The sequence below is a fragment of the Mustela erminea genome, chromosome 13, assembly GCF_009829155.1.
Source record: "Mustela erminea isolate mMusErm1 chromosome 13, mMusErm1.Pri, whole genome shotgun sequence".
NCBI classification, from domain to species: domain Eukaryota; kingdom Metazoa; phylum Chordata; class Mammalia; order Carnivora; family Mustelidae; genus Mustela; species Mustela erminea.
Genome location: NC_045626.1, coordinates 83786429 through 83807457, shown reverse-complemented (window position 1 = coordinate 83807457; position 21029 = coordinate 83786429). Strand labels below are relative to the sequence as shown.

Here is a 21029-nt window from a genome sequence, read left to right as displayed (position 1 = left end):
ATATTCACTGAATACATACTGGATGTGTCATGTACTATATTAAACACTTCACATTAGTATCTCATTTAATTCTCATGAGAACAATGAAATTGGTTCTACAATAATCCCATTTCAGCTTGGTAGTGTTTCACACAGGGTATTTGTAAAGGGATGATTCAAATCAGACAAGTCTACTTACCTCCAAACCCAATACTGTTAATCTGTACAGATCAAATTACTAGGAATTCTTACACAAATAAAGTTATCAGCATCGTGCACATAGCTATATTAAAGTAAAATGAAAAGAAAAAAGAAAACCACAGAGTACTCTTAACCTCTGTCTCAAAGAAAGACTAGAGATTTCCGTGAATCACCATAGTTTGAGGCCACGTGTATACTATGAGGACGGCTCTGATAATTCACTCACTGAATAGCAGAGTACAGCCTATGTGTTAGGTACTATCCAAAGCACTACTAGAAACTTAAACACACAAATGGCTGGGCCTATCTTTTACTAACCATGTGATTCTTGGCAAATTATTTAATTTGTCTTTACCTCAGTTTCCTAATATACACACTGGAAATAATAATAGAGGCTGCTTCAAAGGGATGATAGGACAATAAAAGATTGATCACATAAGCATTTAAGACAGCATAGGATACACAGGTAATAAGTCAATGTGTAAACTACTAATGTTATTTTACCCTAATTGAAGTATAAAGTTCACTCTCAGACATTTTTTAATACCATCTCCTTGCTTTTCAGAACTCCTTTATGGACGAAAAAGTTACTTATACAAGACTTAATGTTACATTAAAATTTTCAGGCCCCCAATAGTAACAGATTAGAATTCCTAAAGAGGTAGTGTTCTAATCCTACAACCACCTGGACTTTAAGAGTCAAGCATTAAAGAAGATTTACAGAAAACTGTGAACTGATAATATGAAAAACAAAATGTTTTCTACTAAATGAACTTGTAAGCTTATTAAAAATACACTATCGCTAGGGGCGCCTGGGTGGCTCAGTGGGTTAAAGCCTCTGCCTTCGGCTCAGGTCATAATCTCAGGGTCCTGGGATCGAGCCCCACATCGGGCTCTCTGCTTGGCAGGGAGTCTGCTCCCCACCCACCCCACCCCCCACCTGCCTCTCTGCCTGCTTGTGATCTCTGTCTGTCAAATAAATTTTTAAAGATCTTAAAAAAAAAAAAAAAAAAAAAAAACCCACTCTAACTCTATTGGTGCCTGGGTGGCTCAGTTGGTTAAGTACCCGACTCTTGATTTTAGTTCAGGTTATGGTTTCAGGGTTGTGAGATAGAGTCCTGTGTTGTGAGATGGAGCACTGTGCATAGAACCTACTTAAGACTCTCTCCCTCCCCCTCTCCCCTTACCCTCCCCACCTTAAACAAAACAAAACAAAACAAAAACACTAATTCTGAGACAGTGTGTTGCTGACATAAGTAAAGACAGAGAGATGTATGGAAGAGAATTCAGAACCCAGTAATGAGAGTTTCCACAAGAATGCAAAGATTATTCAATTCAGTATCTTTTCTTAAGATTTTGTTTGTTTTAAAGAGAGAGAGAAAGCAAGCACAAGCAGGGGGATGGGCAGAGAGAGAATCCCAAGCAGACTCCACACCCCCCAACATGGGGCTTGACTGATCCTATGACCCCTGAGATCATGACCCAAACTGAAACTAAGAACCTGACAACCAATCAACTCAGCCACCAGGAGGCACCCCCAATTCAGTATCTTTTAAAAGAGAAGGTGCTGGGACAAGTAAGAGCAACAAGCACAAGAGTAAATCTGGAAGCCTACCTCACACTATATATAACAATTACTCAAAATGGATCACAGCCCTAAATGAGACTCTTAGAAAAAAAAATAAGAGTAAATCTTTATGACTATGGATTAAGCAATGGCTTCTGAGATATCACACCAAAAGCACAAGCAACAACAACAACAACAAAAAAGAGATAAAGTGGACTTCAGTAAAATAAAAAATTTTTGGATAAGGGTCAACATCTAGAAAGTGAAAAGACAACTGACAGAACAGTAGAAAAAAATTGCAAACCATGTATCTCATGTGAGACTTGTACACAGAATAAAGAACTCAATAATAAGACAACTCAGATTTTAAAATGGGCAAAGGATCTGAATAGACATTTCTCTAAGAGATTTATAAGTGGCCAAGGAACACATAAAAAGATGCTCAACATTGTTAGCCAATAGAGAAATGCAAATCAAAACCACAATGAGATACCGCAAGGATGTCTACAATAAAAGAGACAATAACAAATGCTGGCAAGGATGTGGAGAAACAGAAATCCTTATATGCTGGTGATGGAAACTACAATACTCCAGTTGCTTTGGCAACAGTCTGGAAATTTTCCTCAAACGGTTTAAGACAGAGTTACCATAGGACCCAGAAATTCTACTCTTATGTATATACACCCGAAAGAAATGAATATATGTCCACAACAAAAACTATACTAATATTCATAGCAGCATTATTCCTAACAGTCAACATATGGGAAAAACTCGAAGAGACATTAAATGATGGATAAATAAAATGTGGTCTATTCATACAATGGAGTATTATTAAAAAGCAATGAAGTACTGGGCTGCCTGGGTGGTGTAGTTGGTTAGGAGACCAATTCTTGGTTTCATCTCAGGTCCTGATTTCAGGGTTGTGGGATCAAGCCCTATGTTGGGTTTCCTGCTCAGCAGACAGATTGCTTGAGATTCTCTCTCCCTCACCCTCTGCCCCTCCCACTGCTCGCACGCTCTCATGTGCTCTAATAAATCTTAAAAAAATAAAAAATAAAAAAAAGCAGTGAGAGATGCTCCAACATGGATGACCTTTGAAAATATTATGCTAAGTAAAGACGACAGACTCAAAAGGCCTCATATCATGAGATTCCATTCATATGAAATGTCCAAAAGAGGCAACTAACTGCAGAGAGAAAGCAAGCAGACTGTCTAGGACCTAAGGAAAGGGGTGTGGGAGAGATGTTTAAAAGCAAAAGAGGAATGACTGCTAAGGGGTATGGGGTTTCTTCTGGGGGTGAAGAAAATGTTCTAAAACTGACTGTGGTAATGGTCGTTTAAATCTCTGAATATACAAAAAGCCACTGAATTGTACACTTTGTATGGCTAAAATGTACGACACGTAAATTTTATCTCAGTAAGACTGATACTACTAACCCATATGTTTCAGAGTAAAAATTTTCTTTCCTTCATAACATGATAAATTCAACATAAGAAAGGACTGAATGCTTGAGTCTAAAAAGTAATGTGAGAAAATAAAAGGGAATAGGCAATACCTATAACGAGCTCATTTACGTCAAATGGAAGATTATGTAAAATAGTATCACCTATTCCTTAGGAATCTATTCAGATGCAGTGTAAAGAACTGCACAGAAACGAAACCCTCCCCTCTGACAGAAGCATGCAGCTGAGGAGACCAAGTACATAAAAGAGCTTTAATTGTGTTGGGAGTACATGACATATTAAACTGGCTATCTGGGCATTTGGTTGTAATTCTCCGTATCATGTCCATGGATTAGCTATGGCTTAAAAAATTAAAATTTAAGTTCATAATCACTAACAGCATTAAAGCTGAATAGATAAATTGTGAAAAAATGTGGTATGTAATATTTTGAATGGTGCCAATAAATATGAAGCTATCACCAAAAAATCATTAATTTTTAGGAAGCTAACACAGACTATGAAAAAGCTGCCCTTTGACTGATTCATCTCTTAAGTCAACCATATTTTCCAAAGGCTGATAATCAGATCTTTTCCTCTAAGAAGCTAAGTTTCAGGATAACTTCTTGCATTGGTCCCAAAATGACTTGATATACAAAGTGTATTATAATAAACGTGTACAAAAGAACACAGTGTTCATCCAAAAGAGATGGGAGAATGTTCGGAGTCCTAAGACAGATAACTGGTATTAAAGACCAATTTCTGGGGCGCCTGGGTGGCTCAGTGGGTTAAGGCCTCTGCCTTTGGCTCAGGTCGTGGTCCCAGGGTCCTGGGATTGAGCCCCGCGTCGGGCTCTCTGCTCAGCAGGGAACCTGCTTCCTCCTCTCTCTCTGCCTGCCTCTCTGCCTGCTTGTGATCTCTGTCTGTCAAATAAATAAATAAAATCTTTAAAAATAAATAAATAAATAGGGGCGCCTGGGTGGCTCAGTGGGTTGGGCTGCTGCCTTCGGCTCGGGTCATGATCTCAGGGTCCTGGGATTGAGTCCCGCATCGGGCTCTCTGCTCAGCGGGGAGCCTGCTTCCTCCTCTCTCTCTCTGCCTGCCTCTCTGCCTACTTGTGATCTCTTTGTCAAATAAATAAATAAAATCTAATAAATAAATAAATAAATACATACATACATACATACATACATACATACATACCAATTTCTACCACAATACATTTGTGTACAAAGTGTACATCTGCAACTATCCAGAACACCAGGGTCCATTACATCTCCCACTAGCCCTACCAGATAATTAATACCGTGACTTTGCTCTACTCTTCACTGAATAAACTAATCAAATGGGGATCCAATAATAACTTATGTTATGACTGACTTTAAATGTCAAAATTATATTCTCTTTCATTTGGTATCTGTATAGTTCTCGAGCTGCTGATTTAGTCACCTACTCAAAAGCACAAGCAGAAACACCTGGGTGGCTCAGTCCATTAAGCAACTGACTCTTGGTTCGGCTCAGGTCATTATCTCAGGGTCATGAGACCAAGCCCTGAGTCAGGCTCTGCGCTGCTCAGCTGAAGAGTCTGCTCAAGATTCTCTCTTCCCCCTCTCCCTTTATTCCTCCCCCGACCCACAAGGTCTCTCTCTCTCTCTAAAAGTAAGTAAATAGAATAAATAATTTTAAAGCACAAAGACAACTTTAAGAACGTTTAGCTTTCTACAGACATGATTCACTGTTTCCAAGTATGCATATAACGCATTTTTGCAAATGAAGGATCTAAAAATTTGTAATCATGTTTACTATTCATTTTTAAAGTTCTAATTCATTAATCAATAACAACACTTACCCTAAAATCATTCTTAAACTTCTTTAAGTCATCAATCTGCTTTCTGTGTTCAGAAACAATTGGTGATATACCTATAAAATTACAAACTGTTAAATATAAATTCACTGCAAATCTTTAATTTAAAATTCTTTAGGATGTGATACTGGAAATAAAAATAAGCTTTTATTCAATACGTTATTTATGGATTTTGATATTTGTCAAATTATGCATTTAAAATGTGCATAATCCTAAGAAAAAGTGTTGACCAAAACCAATCTGTACTAAGCATGAGCTTAGACATCTCCTTCCTATTTCTGTAATTATACTGAAAGACTTTTTAAAGCTCTAACCTTTATTTTCAGTCTTTGAGAAGCTAGGTGATGTCTCATTGGGCTTCACATTTTCTTTATTCCCTGCAGGAGAATTTTGCCTCTGATCTTGAAGCCTGGAATCCTTAGCTAAAAAAATACGTATTTAAAAAAATAATAGTAAAGTAAAATGGGGAAATATTCAACAATTTTTATTTCCTATGGTTTGTGGAAAAAAAATTTTCCATTTAACCAGAAGCTTTTCCCTTGGCAGACAAATGAAACACCAATAACTTTATTTATATTGATATTCACTACCTAAGAATGTTAACCCTTCTAACAACAGACATTCAAGAATAAATATAAAACTGTATTATACTTCATTTACACAAATTTTAAATTTACACTCAAATACATACCTATGAATAAATACAGCATTTTTCATATTAGTGTAACACTTTTAACACTCAACTTCACAAATGACATGGAGCTGGAAGCCCCTTCTTACATACCCTCAATAGACGGGGTGACAGCTCTGTTGGATGCAGGACTGGCAGGTGTAGGAGAAGCGGCTGGAACAGGCATAGCAACAGCTTCGGCTGGAATAATACCAGCTTGAGGAGAAGCAAGAACTGGCCCACTAGGAGTATTTCCAATACTGTTCTGTCTGGGAGACCTGGGTCTATGAGTTTTAGGGGATAATCTTGGAACTACAAGAAAGAGAAAATTGATTCATTACATTCTTAGCTCAAATGTCACTTCTTCAAAGAGGCTTCTTAGAATATTTAGGTAAAATACTCCTGGTCAACCACCATCCCTATTACTCTTTATCCCATCACCCACAGTGGTGGTAACTGAAAACACAAAAAGCTGAAGAATGACAGCAATTACTAACACCTAAGTACAGCTGCAGTTCTTTCTTATAACTAAATAGATCAGATTAATTCCAAAAGGCAGTACTTTAAATGAAATTAGAAACTGGATTTTAAGACCGGATAAACCCCATTTTTTAAGATGAAGACAGCAACATTCTCCACTAAGAAGTGAGATGTTTCTTTAACAGTGGGGTGGCAGATCCCAAGAAAAAGGCTTACTTGTTTCTCCTTCAAATAATAAACTCAAACACCTTCTGGCAGCTTGCAGCCAATCCTGTATGCTCTTTCCAGCCACCTCAAGAGGCACTTTAGAAGAACTAAGAAAATCAAGGAACCAATTTAGCCAAAAGCCGAAGATAATTCACCAGGGTTCCTGTTCCACCTGACCTCAAGTAAACAACTGTTAGGTTTCTTAATCCATTAAAAACCCATTTGTAGAACTCAGATTCAACGGTTTAAAAAAAATGGTTCCAATTACAATTTAGTGGTTCTTTACTTTCTTACGTCATAGGATCATGGAAGGAAACTATCCAAAAACTGTCATTTTTCTAGTTAGTATAAAAAAAAACTGCAACACCACCCTGCATGTATTCCTAATAACAGTTATTGTTTTCACTTCTATTATTACGTTGTTACTCTCAAAATTCACTTCCAAATTCTCTAAGCAACGTCAAATGATGAATGGTACAACTGAAGAAATAAAGATTTTTAGAAATTCTATTTTCTTGTTAAGTGAATTATTTCCTTCTAATAATTAACACCTAATTTCTAATTAGATTATGTTAATAAAATATCTAATTTCTAATACCTAACTTCTTTTGGTCTTCCTTGAAGACCAAAGAAGACAACAGAATATACAAAGTAACTGACCATAAAATTATGCATACATGATGCTGAGCAATGTGTACTGACGAAGTTTAGAGAGTTAGGTATGTTTTTGTTTAAGCCTGAAGATCTTTTCTTTTAAAAATACTATCTGCTGATTAAGACAGACTATGACTAAAAATCACAATCACTGCATGTTCTAACTCTCCACAGTTATCATGGAAGCAAAACATTAGGTAGCAAAAGCAGTTTGGGACTGAGCTTACAGTTAGTCTTTTTATTTATGTTTTATACTTTTATAGCTGCTGTCAGCACATTCTTCAGGCTAATCACAGGTAAAACCTGGGCCCATCATGTATTGATATTCCTTATTAGGGAAATAAAATCAGGAATTAGTACCATATACAGATGCTACAGGAATACACAGCACTGTAAGCCCAAAGTAAGTGTCTGTTGCTAAGAAGACAGGAAATACAGTCTGTTCATATTATGTTACACACTGTATTTGTTTTATATTTGGGTGGTACGCTATAGAACTATGATGTATATTCCTGAACTTATGAACCTTATAAGAATCTTATCACAAGTCCATAAAGTAGAACAGGCAAAAATTACTCTAATTCATTGAGAAAACTGAAATTCAGAACGATCATATGGTTTGCTTTAACATATGGTGAATATGCGGTGGAAACCAGAATAAAAATATAGGTTTCCCAATTCCTGGTTATTCCAATAATTTTAATATATACACTGAACTCAGCCCTTCTTACATGCAGCAGAGTTACAAAATGTCCACTGTCATTATGCTCCGAGCCAAGTGTTACCTACCCCCACTGACCACTGATGACCATGTGCCCCCCGCAGGACTAGTTCTTGCTGCTGGAGGAGCAGCTGCTTCACTTGGTGGGGTATGGGATACAAATTCTAGGCCACTGGAAATGGAACCCCTCCCAGCAGAAACTCTGTGATTTCGAGGGTGTCGCTGGGCCTTTGGGGACATCCTTGGAGGCCCTAAGAAAGGAACAGTGAACATCACATAAATGCTTCAATGTCCATCAGTACAACTTTTCTGCTAACTACACAGACCCTATTCACACATACACACACACACTCTCTCTCTAGCTTCTCCTTGGTTATAAAAGAAAGAACAAAAACAGAGAAACGTATTCTTGGCCATATTCCTTCAGAATTATTCTGTGGAATGCCACAAAAAGTTTTATAAATAAATTTTATATTATTTCCCTGTTTTTTAAAGAAAGGGAGGGATGAAGTTGGTGTCAGGAAATCAAACAGATGTTGTAACTCTTCAAAAATTTTTATTCATTTGTTTCATCTATATTCATTACTTGTGGGCATATAAAAATAAATATATTATAAAATGTTAACAGAAGTTACGCTACATGATAGGATCAGTCTTATTTTACCACATACTTTTTGCTTTTCCCCCTCAAACTTTATTATTTCTAAAATTAGAAGAAGATTCTGAAACAGACTATTAATCCCTATATACTTTTATATTATTGAAATATGGCAATAAATTTTACAACCCATGCCTTAAAACAGTCTTCACCTGTAAGCAGTTTCTCAGGCTGAACAGGCTATAAGCTGAAAATTATACTGTTAAGGCATAACCTGAAAGACTAAAATAACTGGCATTTGGAGAAGAAATGTGCACTACATGAATCATCAAAAATTCTAGATCATTAATTGTCACCCCATTAGTGCCTTCTACTTCTAAAGAAGTCTACTCTGCATTCAAACAATCAATCAAGTGAAATCAGTAGACAGAATGGCTCTCAGTAGAAAAGCCAGACAGTGCTAATACTCAGCAAAACTCATCCTTAAGGTCATAGCCAAGGGTTCTCACCCTTACCTTCCTGCCAAAATCTTAAGAATGTCAAATAAATTTGTACCCTCAGTAGGAATTTAATCATGGACACAATCCTAAAAAGAAATATTAATGTTATATATTATAGTTTTCAACTGGAGAGGTGATTTATATAAAAAAAATTAAAGAATTAGGTGTATGCATATCATAAATTTTTTATACCCACGTAGAGAAAAGGAGTAAGAAAGCCAGTTGGCATAGCTCAATGAAATCAAACTCTAACTTAAAAGAAATTTCATTCTTTTTGGTAATACATAAAATACAAAATACTCTCCCATATTAAACACAGAAAACCACTGAATTTCATAGTTCTACGTTTGAAGTTCACCTAACTACATGACTGGAAGACATTTTAATTCAGATCAGTTAAAAAGAAAAACTGGATAATGTAGCAGCTCTGAATACCCAGAAGGTCTATTTTCTACGTGAACGGTCCCTCTTACAAGCAGTGTACAATTTACTATAGTGAAGACGTTCATACTCACTGAGTCCTGCTTTACTCAAACATGAACCACAACAAATACCACAACAGATTTTAACTTTTCACTTAGTGGCCACCATCACAAGCACTTTCTAGCAAGGAAGTCACCTTGAAAATCAGTGCAACATGCTGTTCAAGGTCAGCCACTTTAGTCAGGATCACATGACCTCCCTCCTGCCTGGATGGCAACAATTTATTAAAAAGCAGCCAACGTGGGTTTTCTCCAGGGAAGCACTTTATGCCAGAAAACTGTATTAATCTCAGCATAAGTTCTATCAACTACGATTTTAATGAATAAATCGGGACTAAAATGTAAACATATATACCCTGAAACAATATCAAAAATACATATTCAGACAATAGGTTTTTACCATATGCACTGCATTTATATTAAAGTCTCATTTGTCTACAATACCTCCATTATTTGATATGTAGTAGCGGTAGACTTAGCATCAAACACTGCATGAGAATTACAGGATTTTTTTTTTGACAAGGGCAAATGGTTTTTAACAACGTTTTATTTTAGATCAAAGACTGCCAGATTAGACTTTCACTAGAAAATATTACAAAGCTAATTTTCTTAAATTCCCCAAACATAAAGCGAATCTCTGTATTATAATCTAAGAGTAGACACACAAAGGCAGCTGCATGGAATGTCCTTTTCAAAAAGGACCCCTAAATCACCATTACTGCCTATGGCCAACAGGTAGGTTCACGAGTACATTGGCCAAAGAGCTATAAAATGAAGGTTCTACAGTAAGTCCAAAACTGGTGAAGAAAGTTCATCGTTTATCATTAACCACTATTTATACTATATATTGAGAGGGACAAAAACCTGGGGCAGACCTTCTGGGGCTGTAAAGGAACATCATTTTTACCAGGCAGAGATAAACCCCCATTCTTATAATCCAGGATAGTTCATAGCTTCACACAGCATTTATCAAATTTCTCTCCAATGAACAAAAGGTTAATAGAAATAGTTTTAATAAACTAAAGTTAAAACACGGAAATTATAGGCTACTAAATAATGAAGAGGAAACTATTTTGTAATTATAAACTCACATAGGAGTTAAACAAAGACAAACAAAAACATGAACAAATTGTGGTATTGTACCTTCTGAAGACATGCGTTTAGGCATAGTAGAGACAGGAGCTGGAGAACCATGAGCAGAGGGGTGAGACGGGGGTCTGGATGGCCGCGAGGGGGGCCTGGAGGGCGGCCGTGTAGGGGTGGCTGCCCGAGGTGGAAGAGAGTTGGGACCTGACTGGTAGCGAGAAGGTGGGCGAGAGGAAGGAGATGGGCAAGGCGATGGCCAGGGAACACCTGACAGAACAAATGATATGAAGGAAAGTATAAAAACTAAAGAAAAAAATGAGGGAAAAAAGTAAACAGAAAAAAAAGTAAAATGACAAAAATGATTTCTTGTACATTTTAACCCTTTGAGGACAGTCATTTGATTTGTGATAAGTTTTAGCATAACTTAACTGACATAAATTCACATTTTACTTTAACCTCCTTAAAATTAAGTCTGTTTAAATGAACATACGTTCCCAAAGGGTTAATTAGGATCTACACATACTATTGAAGAAGACAGTTAAGACTTTGCCTATTAATCCTGCTTCTGTAACTGTTTCTCAATAACCAATTATTAAAAGGAGTATTAACATAAACTAGATAATTTCACACAATAAATGACAAAACTCAGGAATAAGATTACTTACTAATTTTAGCTTCTGAAACAGGAAAATAAGCAGGAGCTATTATATCCTGTTAAAAATGCTGTTTTTTATATAACCATTTGTGATTCTCATCTAATTTGTATTTGAAGGTAAAATTTAGTTTTAAATCTCATTAAGCAAGCCCATTTAGTAGAAATATAACATTACTTCTAATTTTTAGCGTCATAAAAAAGGTTACTATTCATTGCCTTTTCAAAAATCATTTTAATCTTACCAAATTAGAAAAAGAGGGGAGACCTGCTAATTTATGCAGTTAACACTTACTTAAGTGACTGCTTAATAAGCAATGCAACTAGAAAGCAGTCATCACCACATAAGCTGACACTGATGGATATGCACAGGTCAAGATACAGCTAATGTGTAACATTACATATCACTTACCTTAATCTTAGGAAAACAGTCCAGGTCTCCTCTCCACAGGGTTCCACACACTTGAGTATTACACATTTCCTAGCCCCCTTCATGTTTTTTCCTTGAAAATTCTGTTCATGAACTAAAATTCTTTACTCAGAGAGCAAAGAAATTTCACCCCCAATACTAAGTACAGAAAATACTCAAGAGTGTTTATTTGGAGAGGAATTCTGGAGACTCAACAGAAACAACTGAAATTGGAAACTTAAGTGTTCTCTACTTTTCTAACTTTCTGAACCTAAATATCTTAAACTGAATGTCCACTTTGTTCCCTAGGTTATAAACATAGTTCTGCTACGGTATTTCCGTACTGCCTATAGCACTTCCGTCCAGTATCCCTGACTCACACGAAAGATCCATGACTTATGAGCTATATTCAATCTTAGATTTAGAGGTAGAGCAGAAAAATATCTTCCTCCTGAAGATGCAAGTCTCTTTCACTGTACTTATGATTAATTGCAAAAACCGGTCGTTTTTATTGTTTTTTAAGCACTTTTCTTTCTTCATCTTCTTCATATGACTCTTGGTCATGTCTTGTATAGCAAATTACCTCAAATTGTTTCTTGAAATAAGCAGAGTATAAACGTGCAAACAGTTAAGGAATTTAATCTGTGTTAACTACTGAGCATTTCACACAAACTAGGATTTCCCATATAAACTATGTTCAAGTAATTTTATCATACAGGGTTTTTAAATTGAGAACCTACCCAAAGTTTCCAATTTCTTTGTATGTGGAGTGTTTTCTGGCCAAGTGAATTATCTTTGGTTAAATTTAGCACTTTATCTTAACACGTGAGTATTTCATCACACTAAATACGATATATGCCAATGATTTATACTAATTCTACTAATTTGATATCCACAAAGGCAAATTTTAAATGGTTTTGAAGTAAAAACTACTCCACAGAAATCACTGAAGATGTGCATGCTTTTACCAATTATGTTAAACTTAAATATTCAGAAAACTGTATATTTGATTGAGGACATTGACAAATTTGGTCAAAATACTTGCCTCCATTAACTACTCTTTGGTCTGAACCAGAATTCGGGTTGAAATCTGAAGTGTGAGAGGTGGATCTTGACGGCATGGAGCCCGATCCAGGCTGGCCCATACGCGGTGAATTCTGTCTCCCACTTCCCCAGGATATGACTTCTCTATTTCTTTGTCCGGGAGGAATATATTTATTTTCCCTGAAAATGAGAGATTCTCTAAATTATTTTATCCTAACAGATATCAGGCTAATGAAACAAATCTAAAAATAATTTAGGCAGAAGTGAATGCTTGTTATAAAAAGGTTAAACACTAAACCAAAATATCTCACTCCCTAACACCCCTAATTCTTCCATGTTACCCTGAAGTCTAGCCTCTGGCCTTTCCTTTCTCTCAGATTCTCCTCCTAAGCAAAAAGGTTAACAGATTTGTGTTCATTCTCATCCTACTTCACCTCTAAATGGCTGAGTCTATCAAATATGGTCCATCTTCTTAAGACTTTCTTTGTCCTTGGCCTTCTCTGCTTTGTTTTCTCTTGGAACTCTTCTTTTTATAGCTATTCATTAGTTTTTTCATTCAATTTTCAGCAATGCTGACAAGTCCTAAATCCGCACTGCCAGTCCCACAATCTCAACATCTCCAACTGAACACTTTCATTCAAACCATCACTCTAAGCTGCATCTTCAAGAAAGAATCTGTATCTTACTCCACCAGGTATGTAGTACTTGTTTCTCAACACGTTTACAAATAAATTAAAGACCTGCAAGCCCCTCAAATGCAATAAATTTAACAAAGGGCTCATTCTATCTCCCCTCAAATTTGCTCTGTTTTCTATCTCCATTCTATCTCCATTTCTATCTCCATTCTATCTCCAGTACAATTACCAATCAACTTATCAAATAAACCTCAGGCTCACCCACGGTTTTTCTAACTTTCTCTCACCAGCCCTGGTCTAGATGGTTACCAAGTTTTCACACTTGAACAATTTCAATACACTAACTGGTCTCCATGTTTCAGCCAATTCTCAAATGTCCCAGAGTTCGTTCACACCATACGCTCCCTACAGGGTGCTCTTTAACAGGACACAAACCCTTCAGGACCTCAGTTCCTATCACCAGCTGCCACCACTGCACCCTCCACATCACCCATATGCCAGACATATGAAACAACCAGCCTCATCCTCAGTTGGCCAGGTTCTTTCACATGTGTTTTCATCATACAAGGAATGCCTCTCTCTTGCTTCTCGATGGGCAGACAATGCTACTATCCTATCTCAAAATTTCTCCTCTTCTGTGAGGCTTTCTCTGACCCCACTGGATACATGCTAGTTCTTTCTCACTCTGAATACACCTCTAATCCAGCAAATCCTACTGAACTGCTATCATGTTCTGTGCAGCATCCCCCCACCTGATTGCTTTTCTGTAAGCAGCTCCTTCACAGCGTGGCTTGCTCATCACTGTACCTCTAACACCTGGCTTCACAGAGCTGATGCTCAAAAAATATTTTCTAAAATTACTACAATCTTTTCTCTAAAAGAATCTTAAACCAATTCCCCTTGCATTCTCTACCTAAGCTACATTAAAGGAAGATGAAATAATAATAATACACCTTCTCACACAGACCTTGAGTTGTGTATCCAAAATACTGCATCATGATTTCCTTTAAATACCTAGTGTTTATGCTGTGGCCCTCACGTTCACTGGAATTTCTCTGAACGGCTGTGTATTTTTCTTCTTCACTCCTATCATCATTTTCCAGGGCCACCCGGGCTTTGTACTGGGCACTTGATTCAATTTCTTCTGCTAATTGGTTTGCCCTTGCTTCTCGTTTTAAAAATTCTTCTGAGTTATCCCTTTCTAAGGGTACCCTGAAACAAGAGGAGGGGGGGAGCAAAGTGAGTATTTTGAAGGCACAGTTTATATATCTGTCCTAATCAACTATTAAGAGAGTTTAGAGTTTGAAAGAGTGATCTACTCATGTATAAATCAAAATTAGAAATTTTTTTTAAAAGTTTCACTTTTCCCTAGAAGAATATAGAATTTCCAAAACTGGTTAAATAAACTATTCTCCCATAACATCTACACTTGCAAACTTAAGAATTTTTACAACTTAAAACAAGAACAAAATTTATCTAGAGCGTAAAATTAGAATACAGGTAAACTAAACTATATTTATGCCCTGTTTTAAAGAGAATTTATCAGCTTAAGCAGTAACAGGATTAATTCTTTCACATAATTAACTTAAAATCTAACAGAGGAGCGCCTAAGTGGCTCAGTCGGTTAAGCATACAACTCCTGTTTTCAGTTCAGATCATCCACTCAAGGTTGTGAGATCAAGCACCATGTCACACTCCACAATGGGTATGGAACCCGCTTAAGATTCGCTCTCTCCCTCTTCCTCTGGCCCCGCCCCTCTCCCCTTCTCTTAAATAAAATACATTAAAAAAAAAAATCCAACAGAAAAATTTATTCAACATCCTAATATAAGTTGATGAAAGTCAAAGACAAATGTACTAAAATAAAAGCCAGGTTTTTAAACTTACGTATATGAAGATAAACTGCTATCATATGTAGACACTACACCGTAATTTTCTTCATTATATCGAAACATATCATTGGGATCCCATCCATTAGACTAGAAGAAAATAAAGCATTTTTCAAAATGACAAAGTATTTGTCATGGAAATTTGCTTTAACTCAAGCACAATCAATATCTCACATTAATAATATCATCTGTAATAGCAAAATCTATCCACAACAGTTAACCACTACTAACTTCTTGGGCATAATTCCAGATGCACTCTATGCATTCATTAAGAACATGATCAGTTAGATAAAGTTCCTTTTTAATTCAAATAGGATCTTCTTATTCTATAACTTGCTTGGTCTTTTAATAAGTCTTAAGTACCTTTCCATACCAGAATGCCATTCTTTATAGTGGAACCACAGTGTTTCAACTGAATGGAAGTACAATAAATCTAACTCATGTCCTCCTGATGGACAGGATGTTTCTAATTTTTCACTATCAGAGATAATGCTGCAAAGAAATCCTTACACATCATTATTTCCAAGTCCTATGGATATACCAAGACAAAAGTAAATTCTCAGAGGTGAGACAAACTATAGGTGTGTTTTAAACTTTTATAAATATTGTCAGAATGCTCTTTGGCAACTTAACAGTTTATCCACCTTACTATCAGTAAAAAAGGAGTACCTGATTTGTATCCTACGTAGGTGATGTGGTGCAAAGACCTGAGAACCTCTATATTAGGTTATATTGAATTCTTTAATAAAAGTCTGAAAATGAATGATGATGTTCTGCCTATATATTTTCAGTTTCATAGCTAGACTTAAACATTAAAATCAGATTTGTTATAAAGACTTCTCCACAACAGTCAATGGAAGATTCTTCATCCGATTCAAATTTTGGTACCTAAACATTCATTTTTGGCAAAAGACTTTGCTTTCTATCTCTTTACCTTATTCTAATTATGTTTCACATAATTTATAGAATCCTAATGATAGTCTTTACTACTAAGCATTGATTTATAGATGATGTGTTAACAGAAAAGTAAAAATAATACACATTAAAAAGCTTTTAGAAATAGCAGATTTGGGGTGCCTGGGTGGGTCAGTGGGTTAAGCCGCTGCCTTCGGCTCAGGTCATGGTCTCGGGGTCCCGGGATCGAGTCCCACATCAGGCTCTCTGCTCAGCGGGGAGCTTGCTTCCCTCCTCTCTCTCTGCTTGCCTCTCTGCCTACTTGTGATCTCTCTGTCAAATAAATAAATAAAATCTTAAAAAAAAAAAAAGAAAGAAAGAAAGAAAGAGAGAAAGAAAGAAACAAACAAACAAACAGCAGATTTTTGGGGCACCGGGATGGCTCAGTGGGGTTAAGTCTCTGCCTTTGGCTCAGGTCATGATCTCAGGGTCCTGGGATAGAGTCCTGCACCGGGGCACTCTGCTCAGCAAGGAGCCTGCTTCCCCTCTCTCTCTGCCTGCCTCTCTGCCTACTTGTGATCTCTGTTAAATAAATAAAATCTTTTAAAAAAAAAATAATTTTTGTGGAGAATGATCCTAATTTTAAGACTAAGAAATCTACTTACTGCTTTATTTCTAATGCAACTTAACAATATATCTTAATAGTGAGTATGTCTTCCTCATATAAGAAGCCCAAGAGTCTTACCTCTAGGAAAGATCAAGAGTCAATTAAGACACTAATTTCCTTAGGCTGCCTCATTCTGTAAAGCATTCAAAACAAAACATGCCAGTTTTTCCACTTTCCCATGTTTCCCAACTTAAATTTGTAAGTTGCTTATTATGATCTATTTAAAAACATGGAAATCATTCATAAGCATCCCAAAGAAAGATTCGTCTAAATTTACTGCCTGGGGGGAGGTCTCTATATAGACAATAAAAACTGCTGATTTAAATATACCCACCGGAATGATGACAACATACTTAAATTAAAACCAAATGATATCACACCACATCACATGACCACAGTCTGATACTCAGCAAAAACACTTTACTTACTACATCATTTTCCAAAGCCTCCAGTTCCTCAGTAGTTGTGAGTTCACCTGCATCCCAGGGCTCCAGGTCCTTCTCTTTGTGTTCACCATTCACTTTAGCACTGATAGCAGAGTCAGTAAAAGCATCTGCAAAGGATGGACTTAGCTGAAAGATCATATAGCCAGACAATGGGTGACTCTAATATACACACATAAATTATCAACAGAGATATGCTAAAAATAATTATGATATAGAAGGTGTAACATTCACTAATGGTATGCTTTCAGATGTATAATGCCTCTAATACAATAATCTTCATAACACTTTGAGTAAGGTATGTTCTTCCCATATAATTTTAAGTCACATGAAATGTTTTAATGTATTCACACAGGTCATTAAATTATATTAAAAATAATTACTTTATATTTCAGAAGTGACCCAGAAACTATCAACCCATCTAAAATAGGATGTTGGGGTGCCTGGGTGGCTCAGTGGGTTAAGCCTCTGCCTTCGGCTCAGGTCATGATCCCGGGGTCCTAGGATCGAGCCCCGCATAGGGCTCTCTGCTCAGCAGGGAGCCTGCTTCCTCCTCTCTCTCTCTGTCCACCTCTCTGCCTACTGTGATTTCTCTCTGTCAAATACATAAATAAAATCTTTAAAAATAAATAAATAAATAAATAAAATAGGATGTTTTTGGTTTAACAGATCCAGTAATTAAATAAAAGCTCAGAGCTCCTATATCTAAACATGTGCAGATATTTTAACTTTCCAAAGCCATGTCTATATGCAGGGGTCAGTATCCTAACATAATCTTGCCATTAGTAACGGAAGCCATTCTAAATGAACAAATCCTTCAGAAAACCCATTTTTCCCTATAGCCACTTTGTTACACAGTTCAGGCGCTACAGTGTCACCTGTCCCCAAAAGGTTCAGGAGGCAGGCCTATCTACCTGAACTTCCCACCAACACTTACTTGTAATTATTGTGTCCTCTCTTCCTCTCTAATGTTACCGAGAAGCAGTAGCCTGTGAGAGCATCAATATGTATAGCTGATAGGAAATATCTCATAGCTGCTATCCAACAAAGAAAATTTTTCTCTAGGTGGGTGTTAGGACCAGGTAAGTAAAGGTCTACTTGGCTAACAACAGTATTAGAAAATGCTTTGGAGATACAGGCTTGCATTTAAATGGCTGGGCCCATAAGGTATCACCAAGCACAGGGCCAGGGGATAATACTTCTGCTGATCTGGCTCTGTCAAAGGATACTAGTTCCCAGTCATAGTGCCCTCATCATACTATAAGTGGCCACCAAGGAGTAGGAGGAAGGGAAGAATCAAAAACTGTGGCTCTTTTAATAGAGACAATTCCAGAGGGATCTTTTATTTGGTATGACTTCTGTAACAGTCACTGGTTCCCTAGTGGGCAACGTGATAACCAAAATAAAAAATTTGAGCCAGCAAACTTAAGCCAGCTTGGTACTACAAACCTAACTAGCTCTTGCCTCCTCTCATCCTAAAGTAGGGGTAGATGGGCGTGTACATGCAAACCAAGAAATAAAAGCATAACTGCACCTGTGGGCTTAGCCACTAGCTCTACCAACAGCATGGCTTCTGCTGCTAACAATTATAGAAGCGAAGAGCGTACCAAGGAGAATCCCCAAGAACAGCAGGCCTCAGCTTCAAGGAGGATGGAGCATCCACTGAAAGGTTACTGTACTTTGGTAAAGCTCTCTAAGAGTTTCTAATAGACTGGTGTTGTCTTCATAATGCCACTTTCAGCTGGGAGCCACTAAGGGCCCTAGAAACTTGGCTTTCTGTGACATTCACCTAAGTTAAGCAATACTCTCTACCACCTTGTAATTGGACAAATTCTTGGTAAAAATTAGTTCTGCCAAGTTTATTTTTAAAACCATGAAATGCTTCAAGAAAACATCAATAATAACTTACATTAGGATGCTGAAATTCCCTATTTTCTCCAGAAAACTACACTACAGGAAAATTCCCAACCAGTCATGTCATCTTCTAAGAAAAAGCAATAGGATTACTATTATACTGCTGATCCTATGTTGTAATCACATTAGTTCTTGGAAAAGCATCTACTTCAGTGAATATTTACTTACATGGAATCCCAGCACTAAAGATGATACTCTTTATCCAAGAAATTAAAGCTCAAAGCAGCAAGAGATATTTTTACACAATGAAATAAATTGCCTTTTTCTCACTAAGCATGTATATGTACATGTGAGTGCATGTGTGTGTGAAAATATTTAGGAAAGATGGGCTGAACCAAGCTGTCCTCAAATTGATAAATATATTTTTATCAGTTATTCTAAATAAAATAAAAAAGAATCCCTGAATGGAAGTCAGTGTGGAAAAACCCCTGTCCCAGGGGTACAGGTCTGTGAACCATCAGGCTTACACATTTCACAGCACATACCCTCCCCAACGTCCATCACCTAGCCACCCTATCCCTCCCCTCCACCCCCGAGCAACGCTCAGTTTGTTATGTGAGATTAAGAGTCTCTTATATGGTTTGTCTCCCTCCCGATCTCATCTTGTTTCATTTTTCCTTTCCCTACCCCCACAACCCCCGACCCTGTCTCTCAAATTTAACAAGACATTATTAATATAATTTAAAAAATAGGTTACTTTTTATCATAAATTTCTGTTTACAGTATCAATATTGTAAAAGGAATTAACTACTCACATGTTGTTACTTAGCATGATAGTTTTCTTTTGAGGCAGTAATGGGGGGGGGAGAGAAAAGACAAAAGGTGTGTTTCCCTTAATTAAGAATGATATTCCTCGATTTTAAGACCTCCTCCAAAGAAAGTCTCTTTTTAAAGATGAGTGAAGGGGCGCCTGGGAGGCTCAGTGGGTTGAGCATCTGCCTTCTGCTCAGGTCATGATCTCAGGGTCCTGGGATCGAGTCCCGCATCGGGCTCTCTGCTCAGCAAAGAGCCTGCTTCCTCCTCTCTCTCTCTCTGCCTGCCTCTCTGCCTACTTGTGATCTTTCTCTGTCAAATAAATAAATTCTTTAAAAAAAAAAAAAAAAGATGTGGGGGGAAAAGAAAAAGAAATGAGCGGAGGTAGAGAGTGAGCACAAAAATGAGGCTATACAGTCAGGATGCTAAGGGAAACTCTGGCCACAAATACTGTATTTCAGGTCAACCCTGTGTTTTATTATTAGCTAGAAGGAAGCAAGACCTGGATATTTCATTCTACACTGTTACCAATATCTAATGCTGTAAATTCTGAAAATTCCATGTTCGGATTTTTAAAAAAACAATGCTGGTATTAAATAATACAGTTTGTAGCCAAGTTTCTGCAAAGTTCGAGAAACCAACTGGCCATAATCTAATTACAATTGTAGGAATTTGCATGCAGATTTTTCCAATGCCATGTGAGAGTGTATTAATTTTCCATTATCCTCTATGCAAGAAACAAAAGCATAATAAAAGCAAGATGCAAGAATACAAAAAGGATGCTAGGAAAATGTTACCTGTTTCTGAAGCAGTAACAGGTATAGAAAATAGAAACAATAAAAATTATAAAGATAATAAATATTTAAATTCATGTGCTTCATACCCTGCCTTATAAACATTCAGTTTACCAAAATCTCTAGACTGAGGGGAAAGAATACACAAGTATCCCCCTACCCACACATCTGCAAACCCCTCAATGTCACCACCCCCAACAGAAGATGGGCTCTCAAAACCTTCTGATTCTAGGCAGAGGTCTCATCACCCTGGGTCAGTGGCGACACCTGGTGGTAATCAGAAAGAAGTGTTTCAGCCAAAGCACCACCTCTTGTGGGTAGCCCAGGGCCCCACACCCAGGAAACAAGATGCATGTTCTGCTCCTAGCTTTTCCTCTTTTACCTCTCAATTATGCTCATCTACGACTCCAAAAAATCCCTCAAAGTAGTCTGAGAACTTTTTGAAGGATTAGAATAGTGGTGAAATAAAATGCTAGTGGCATGCTA

The 21029-nt window shown here is 37.1% G+C and overlaps 1 protein-coding gene across 7 annotated transcripts in view; it reads right to left on the bottom strand.

Moving 5' to 3' along the window:
* Positions 1-21029, bottom strand: part of ATXN2 (ataxin 2) — a 113851-nt gene that overhangs the window by 32303 nt on the left and 60519 nt on the right. For 5 of the 7 annotated variants that reach the window (XM_032310332.1, XM_032310333.1, XM_032310336.1 and 2 more), the window contains exons 6-14: positions 17068-17192; positions 15077-15168; positions 14204-14401; positions 12556-12734; positions 10507-10716; positions 7852-8034; positions 5836-6033; positions 5366-5473; positions 5037-5107 (exon numbers count right to left, since the gene is read on the bottom strand). In XM_032310332.1, coding sequence (XP_032166223.1) covers positions 5037-5107; positions 5366-5473; positions 5836-6033; positions 7852-8034; positions 10507-10716; positions 12556-12734; positions 14204-14401; positions 15077-15168; positions 17068-17192 — 1364 coding nt within the window. The remainder of the gene's footprint in view (positions 1-5036; positions 5108-5365; positions 5474-5835; positions 6034-7851; positions 8035-10506; positions 10717-12555; positions 12735-14203; positions 14402-15076; positions 15169-17067; positions 17193-21029) is intronic. The other 2 variants (XM_032310337.1, XM_032310338.1) reach the window with 2 other exon arrangements.